General features: G+C 40.7%; 1 protein-coding gene across 3 annotated transcripts in view; it reads left to right on the top strand.

Annotated features, from left to right (window-relative positions):
* Positions 1 to 6: 6 nt before the first annotated feature.
* Positions 7 to 8,678, top strand: part of CUL3 (cullin 3) — a 120,240-nt gene continuing 111,568 nt past the window's right edge. For all 3 annotated transcript variants that reach the window (XM_006143300.2, XM_006143299.2, XM_006143302.2), the window contains exon 1: positions 7 to 201. In XM_006143300.2, the coding sequence (XP_006143362.1) occupies positions 136 to 201 (66 nt within the window). In that variant the 5' untranslated portion in view covers positions 7 to 135. The remainder of the gene's footprint in view (positions 202 to 8,678) is intronic.

The following is an 8,678-nucleotide window of genomic DNA, read 5'->3' as shown; positions in this document are numbered from 1 at the left end:
CGGCCAGCTCCCAGCCCAGCCCGGGGGCCGCGCCGCCGCCCCCAGCGTCGCCTCTCGCCTGCCCGCCCGTCTTAAATGTGACACCGGCGCCTCGGTGTGCGACCTGAAGCCGCCGCCGGGGAGGGGACGAGCACCATGTCGAATCTGAGCAAAGGCACGGGCAGCCGGAAGGACACCAAGATGCGGATCCGGGCCTTTCCGGTGAGTCTCTCTAAGGCGCCCGGGACCCCGGGGCGGGGGGCCCGGCCGGGAGCTGCACGCGAGGCCCGGGCTGAACTCCCCGACGGGCCGTTCCCCGCGCCCGGCGTCCGAGCCGGCGCCGCGCCCCCGCCGGGGAAGATGCGCCTCCGGTCCCCGCCGGCGTCGGCCCTGCCCGGCGCCTCCGCTGCCCCAACACCTCTGGACGTTCTTGGGGTGTAGGCCCAATCCCCAGCACTCCTCTCCCCACTGGGTTCCCGGGACTCCCGCCCTGCGGGCGGGGATGGAGACGGTGAAGGCCTCCTGGTACGGGGCGTGCTGTGTGTAACTTTTCACGTGTGGGTTCACTGCGATTCCTACGATAGCCCCGCCTGGCTTGCGGGATGATGAGAGCACTGCGCCCTCCCTCCCCGGTCCTGGGTCCTGGGTCCCGGGTCCCGGGTCAGGCCATCACCCTGCCCCGATGGGTGACAGGGGCTCCATGTAGCGCTCATTGGTAATATACTGATAACATCGGGTGTATTTATAGCATCTTTCATCCCACAAGCCGCCTAAGCACTCAACAAACTCTAAGGCAGGGTTGCTTGGCCACTCCGAGGAGGGCCGGGAGAAGCCCGAGAGAACAAATTGAACAATTGGTTCTCCGTTTCTTAGCCGTGGACGCCCAAAAAGAATGGGGAACGTCCCCGTGCAAAGTTCTACTCTGTCGGTTTTACTGACAGCAAACGTGTCCTGTTCAGAAACTTTTCTTTTTGGGCATTACGTTGAGTCGTACACTTTCGGTGCTGAGTATGTAGGGTATAACTTTGATGTCATGTCTGATTCAGATAGCCGTTGGCAAGCAATTAAAATGCACTGTTGTAACAGAAACTGGACATACTTGCTCAGGTCGCTACAGTAACAGGCCTACGTTAAGACAGACACACTAGCCGTTGGAAAGGTAAAACTAGAGGGAAAGATCTTGGTTTACCCTTAGACCCGTAAACAACCTATATCGCATGGAAGGAGAGAAGGAAGAGGGGGCTTGCATTCGCTTTTTAAATCCTGTTTTTTTCTGAAGTGCAGTTTGCAGATTGTCCTAATTGACTTAAGTAACTTATTCGCAGAAAACTTGAGGACGTCTCTCAATTCTTAAAATTTGAAAGGAAAGAATATACCTGATGCAGAATTCAGAAATTACAGGAACATAAATACGTCGGTTTGACAACTTCCGTCTTTATGTAAATAAACTTAGGATATACTCAGTGGAATGAACTGTTCTGATACTATTAAGTCAAGGGGTTTAAAGTGTTTGAAGTCTAAGTAAATGTGAGAAGCTATGAAAGTGAGAAATGCTGACAAAAAAGCACTCACGAAGTTCAGCAACATTTTCTCTTATAATTTGGCAAAATGCTGGGATTATGGATTCGTAAATGACACTATTTTTCTACTATAGCGTTCCTGACAATTTTTAGCAGAATGTATAGTTATTCAGTTTTCTGTGAATTCCAGTTTTATGCAGCAGGTTTTCTAGGAAATGTTTGTTAACATAACACCACTTACTCTTGAAGTCTTGAGTTTTTCTGATTGAGACTTTTTTGCTAAAATATGGAATAGTTCACATTTGAATCACCTTATGTTAATATATTCTGATTCACCAGGTGTAGCTTTTTGTGTGTAATCAACTCTGATCTCTAGGTTTGCTGGCATTTACTTTTCCTTCATTCATCAGATACTGTCATAGGGTTTGGGATATGGTCCAGGCACTGTCATAGGGTTTAGGATATGGCATTATGGTTTGACAGACCAAGATCCTTTCTATCTGGAGCTAGTATTTTTTTTAGGGGATGGGAGGACAGGTGTGAGATAATTTTCATCATTTTTTTAATCAATATTGTGTGATAATTTAGCCCATAGTACTGGAACTGATTTTCTTTTTAAATAGCATTATGATTATCACATAATTTGGACTCTGATTTGTTGTCCTATAAGTTTTTCTACAACCCTGTTATGAAGTACATGTGTTAGAAATTCTGTAATTTATAGCTGTGCTAAATTTTTAAAAGCATAAAGATTTTTTTATTACTGTTCCCTAAGTATTAAACACCATCATAAGTAATTCCCATCAGAAAGAACTATTATATTTTAAAAATTATTTTAAAAATTTGCTGTAGACCACATTCAGTGCTCGTTGGACTGAGAAAGAAAGAGAATGCATCCCCAAGGGGGATGGCCATGCCACAACCCCTTCTCCGTTCTCTTCTTGGGATTTTAAACATGCATTCACATGCACCCAGTGTGATTCTTAGGCTGCTGGGTATTCAACCATGTGGGATCCATCAGCTTTAACCACCATCACACCTTTGGCCTGAGAACTGTTATTTTTATTTAAAAAAAAAAAAAAAAAAAACAGAAAAAAAGTGTGTGTGTGTGTGTGTGTTTGCTTTTTTGTTTTAGTTTGCCATAGGGCTTGTGTGCTTGCAGAGAGAGAAAGGGAGAAAGTGAGAAATGATCTCCCAGGAGGGATGGCCACCCCCTTTCTCCCTTCATCCTCCATCTCATTCACACGCACGCACACACAAGTGGTGTGACTTCTAAGCTGCCAGGTCTGGGACTCTACTGCACAGTTGTTCATGTGGGATCCAGCTTCTTCAACCTCCACTTTACTTGCTGGCCCCAGTATAATTTTTTATGTATACTTTTATTTATCTTTTTATTTATTTTTAGGTTTTTGCCATAGGATGCATAAGCTTGCCAGAGAGAAAGGTGAGAAATATTCCCAGGGAAGATGGCCACAGCATAGTCCCTTCTCCTCTAATTCTTTTGGGATTTTGGGCACACACATGCACACCCACACACACTCACCCAGTGTGATTTTTTTTCAAGCTCCTGGGTCTGGGACTTGAATTGCCTTCTGCCACGTGGATCCAGTGCCTTAACTGCCGTGCCATCTATTGACCACAGTGTACATATTTTATAAGTCATGGTAATTTGGGCCTTTGTTAAGGACTGATATTCTTTTTTTTTTTAATATTTTGGAGAGATTTTTTGGTATAGGGCATTTGTGCTTGCCAGAAAGATAGAGACAGAGAGGCAGAAAGCGAGAAATCACTCCCCAGGGGGGATGGCCACATCACAATCCCTTCTCCTCCGTTCTCCTCATCTTGGGAACGCACGCACACACACACGCCCGGTGTGAGTTTAAGCCACCAGATCGAGGACTTGAACCGCAGCTGACTACATGGGAGTACAGCAATATAGCCATTACGCCAACTGCTGGTCCCAGAGAAATTGGTTCTTTTTAACATGCAAAAGAATAAGGCAGTTTCTGTATTTATAAACAGCTCACAGAGGAAAGTAATCCAGTTTTTAAGGCTTTCTGCCTTGCACAAAATAAGTCTTTTCCCATCTTTTGTTGATAATGGTTTACATCTTATTAATTGTTTTTGGCATCAGAGTCACAGATAGGGCCACATAAACTCTTTGAAGGAAGGAGGCTGTAGTTATGAATCTCATGGAAACCATGTGGGTTTGAACCCAATAATTCTTCACCTAGGAGGTGTCTTTGCGTTTACCCTGTGTCCTACTTCTGTGCTTTTGTTTCAGAATGTAGGGTTAGTTGGTGCTAGGAAAACCTTTAGTCTTTATCATTGAAAAGCCATTCTTTTCTTTTTTGCCAGATGGCACATGCACTTGCTAACAGAGAGGGAAAATGAGAAAGCATCTCCCTTAGGGAATAGTCATGCAACTGTTCCTTCTCCCTTTATCCCTTCTTTAGGTATTTTGGTGAAGAAGCATGCACACTCGTATAATAAACACACTGTATTTTTCAAGCTGCTGGGTCCAAGACTTCAACGGCACAATCAGCCATGTGGGATTCAGCCTCCTTAGCTCACCACACCATGGACTGGCCTAAAAGCCATTCTTTATAACATCTGTTCTGTCCAGGGCTTTCTCCATATGGACTTGACAAGCTTTTTTCATCTTTGCTGGTATTTTTTTCTTTTCTTCTTTTTTTTTTTTTTTTGGAGATGTTTTCACTATAGGGCGTGTGCACTCGCCAGACAGACAGAGACATAGAGACAGAAAGCGAGAAATCATCCCCCGGGGGGATGGTCATGCCGCAATCCCTTCTCCTCCATTTTCCTCTCGGGATCTTGGGCACGCACGCACACGCGCCCAGCGTGAGTTTTAAGCCACTGGGTCCAGGACGCGAATTGCGGTTGACTACGTGGGAGTCCAGCAACATAGCCATTACGCTAACTGCTGGTTCCCTGGACTTGACAAGCTTGGTTGGAATTGAAAGGGTACTGCTTGAATGAAAATGGTGTCCTCTTTTATTTGCCCTTTCTTGGCTTAGCTATTAGAATTTAGGAGACATGTCTTTTTTAAAATTTTTATTTTGACTTCATTTATGTATGTATTTTAGTTTGACCAGAGAGGGGCAGAGTGAGAGAGAGAACGTGAGAAAGCAAGCCACCAGGTCTGGGACTTGAACTGTGGTCAGCCGTGTGGGAGTCAAGCACCATTAACCACCATGCCACCTGCCGGCCACAGGAGACTTATGAAAGTGACTGTCCCTAGAGTATCGTCAGGCTCTTATGACTTGATCTCCCTTGGAGTATTGGAAATAGCTTGAGTTGTTAGTTCATATAAAAGCATGCTAAATCATGACAAAAAAGGATCTCCAGATAGGATGTTCACCCAGATTCTAAATGAGCTCCACCTGCGTTGCTTGGCTATGAATGATGCAGAGATTATTGTTAGGTGGAACCCACAAAAATGACTTAACAGTGAAAGAGGTGTGTTTTAGTATCATTTCTTAGGAGCGAGAAAAGTCTAAGGACAAATCAGGACAGTTAATAGAATTTTTTTCTTTTACCTCCATTAATATTTGCCAGATTTGGGGAGAAAGGCTTTGATTTTCTTAATAGGTTTCTCTTTTTATGGAGATTATTGTTGGATACAGCTATCTGTACTGTACATACAGTAGAACTGAATAAGAATCATGCAAATCACAGAGTAAGGACATAACTATAAATTACTGTTTCATTCTTAATGTATTTTCTCATAGAGAATTAGAGTAAGATGTAACCGATTAATTGAATTATTGCTCACAGTTTGATTCGTTCTGTGTCATAGTTTAGGAGACTCAGTTTTTTTTGTAGTTTGTTGGTATCTCTTTAGCTTTAGAAGTTTTAAAAAAAGGTCTAAAGTTGTTATCAGTAAAGTATTTTGCATTATCTCCCTACATAGCAATTCAGAGGATCCTGGAAAATTATTGGTAATGATCAACAGTGAGATTATAATTGTTTTAAGTAGTATAGTATATAATATGAAAATTTAGCTTTTTATATTGTGTATTAATCACAAAGTCAACTCATTAACACAATAGAGAAAATTTAATTAGTTGCATATCATTCATTTATTAAATGTAGCTAAGCAATAATAATAGCATTTGTCCTGTTTAGGAAGATTATATATTTAAAAGTGTAAAAAGTTATATGCTTTCCTTTTTATTATATATTGGGAGAAATTAGAGATAATTTTTTGTTGGTAATGTTTATGTAAGATACATGGGTGGTCTTTAGCAATTTTGTTAGATTTATATAAAAGTTACTGGACAGTTTATAAGTTCAAATAATGGAACTTTGAAAATAGTTCTTATTGGGACCAGCAGATGGCATAATGGTTATGTTGCTGAACTCCCACATAGTAGTCCTCAGTTCAAGTCCTGGATTGGGCAGCTTAACACTCATGCTGGGCTCATGTGCGTGTGTGCCCAAAATCTCAGGAGGAGAATGGAGAAGGAATTGTGTCATGACTATCCTTACCCCCAGGGGGCGGGGGGGGGGAGTTGTGTGGGTGTGTGTGATTTCTTGTGACTTCTTCCTTTGTGTTTCTGTCTGTCTCTCAGGTAAACATACATGCCCTGTGAAAAAAAATCTCTCTAAAAAAAAAAAAGAAAATAGTTCTTGTTTGCCCACTGTAAAATTGACAAAAAAAAAAGTAAAGGTATTACTAGTAAGGAAAACTCACTGAGATAAAGAAAGGATTACAGTTGTTATTAGTTTGTTAGTATATTATGAGAACTATTCATAGTCTATTAATGCAATGAATTTATCTTAGTAGTTTTTCTAATTATAAAAGTGATGCATATTCATGAAAGAAAAGTTAACAGAGAGCTACATTTATAAATAAGGAAATAAAAATCACCTGTAATCCTACCTCTTGGAAATAAACAATAACAACATTTTGATATGTTTCTTTTTTCTCTCTTTCCTTCTTTCTTTCTTTCTTTCTCTTTTTTTCTTTTTTTGGCTATAGTGCTTGTGATAGAAAGTGAGAAATCACTTCCCAGGGGAGATGGCTTCTCCCTCCAGGGGAGATGGCCACCCCATAATCCCCTCTTTTCATTCTCTTCTCAGGATTTGGGGCATGCATGCACACATACCTGACATGCTTTTCAGGCTGACAGGTCTGATACTTGAACCACACATTCAGCCCAGTGTGATCCAGTGACTTCACCAGCGTGCCATTTGTTGGCTCAATGTATTTCGTTTTAATCTTTGATACAGATGTGTGAAAACACAGTAAAATTGAGATTCTGTATTTTTAATCTATTGCTTTTACAAAAATTTCGTGCTGTACATATATTTCCATGTTAAGTATTTTTAAAACATGATATTTAATGACTGCAATAAAACTTATAATACTTCACTTTGCTTAACTATTTCTTTGCTGTCAAGTATTTTGATTAATTTCAGGAAGTGCATTTTTTTCTGTTATAAAGAATGCAACTGTGATTATATAGGTATATAATATATAGGTACATAAATATTTGATCTCACTTATAATTATGAACTTACCAGGCTAAACATAATTAACAAATGTTATTTAATTCACTCAGGAAGATATGAATAATAACTAATGCTTCTTGAGTGTTTATCACATGTCAAGCACTGTTCTCTATACTTTGCATGTCTAAACTTATTTAATTTACATGACCTTATAAGATAGTACTGTTTCCTGCCTTACAAATGAAGCTTTGAGAAGTTAAATAATTTGCTTACGGTTAGTATGCTTGGAAGTGGCAGAAATGTATTAGTATTCTAATCCAAGCAATCTGGCTCTAAAGTGATTTTTTTTTTTTTTTCGTTCAAAGATTTTTACTATAGAGTGCATGTACTAGCCATATAGATAGGGAAAATGAGAAATCACCTTCTGTGGACTTTTGGGCACACATGCACATGTGCCTGGCGCAAGTATCAAGCTATTGTGTCTGGGACTTGAACCATGGTCAGCTATGAGGGAATCTAGCGCCTTAATCACTACATGACCTGCTGGCCCCAGAAAAGTGTAATTCTTAAGAGCACTCACTAGTAGGGCCAGCAGGTGGTGTGGTGGTTAAGGTGCTGGATCTTGTATAGCTGACTCCTGGATTTGAATCCCAGACCTGGCAACATGGAAAACACGTGTGTGTGTGTTTACATATACATGTGTACCCAAAATCCTGAGAGGAGAATGGAGAAGAAGGGATTGCAATGTAGCCATTCTCCCTTGGAGGTGATTTCTCTTTCTCTCTGTCTGATGAGCACATGTATTCTATAGCAAAAACTAAAAAAAAAAAAAAAAAAGAAAAGAAAAAAAGAAGAAAAATACATAAATTAAAAAATATTTCTGGGGACCAGCAGTTGGCGTAATGGCTATGTCACTGGACTCCCATGTAGTCGACTTTGGTTCGAGTCGCGGACCTAGTGGCTTAAACTCACACCGGGCATGTGTGCATGCATACCCAAGATCCCAAGAGGAGAATGGAGGAGTAGGGATTGCGGTGTGGCCATCTCCCCTGGGGGGTGATTTCTTACTTTCATATAGCAAAAACCTCAAAAAAATATTTCTCAAGGCTGTATCAGTTTAAAACTTCTAGTGTGTAGCAGTGTCTTAGCTTCTATTTTTATTTTCATAGGTGAAAAAAACTTCAGTGTTTTAGTTTGCATTTCCTTGACAACTTAAAAAAATTGTTTAATTAATTAATTAATTAATTTTAATTTGATCAGAGTGAAGGAGAGGGAAAGTGGGACAGCAAGCAGCCAGGTCTAGGATTTAGACCATGGTCAGCCATGTGGGTGTCCAGCAGCTTAACCACCATGCCTCTTTGGCAGCTTTTGAGAATAAAATTGTAAATTGTTTGTAGGGAGTTTTCATTTAGTTTTGCACTAGAGCATTAGCAGATGTTTGAGTGTACAACTAAAAGGTAAAGTAATAGTTAAGAGTGAGGGCTTTGAACTGCCATGGTTTGAATACCAACTCCCATCCCTTTCTAACTGTATCTTTAATTTTTCTAGCCTCAGTTTTATTTTTATTTTTTTGGTAACAGTCCTAATAAGACTCATTTCAAAGTGTTGTGCAGAATTTAGAATGATACACAGTGACACACAATTACTTTCATACCAGCATTTAGCCTTGTTAATCCCCAAATTAAAATTTTGAAGTTGAAT

The sequence above is a fragment of the Tupaia chinensis genome, unplaced genomic scaffold, assembly GCF_000334495.1.
Source record: "Tupaia chinensis unplaced genomic scaffold, TupChi_1.0 Scaffold000095_1, whole genome shotgun sequence".
NCBI lineage: Eukaryota > Metazoa > Chordata > Mammalia > Scandentia > Tupaiidae > Tupaia > Tupaia belangeri.
The sequence above is the reverse complement of the archived record's forward strand: the minus strand, read 5'-3'. Positions and strand labels throughout refer to the sequence as shown.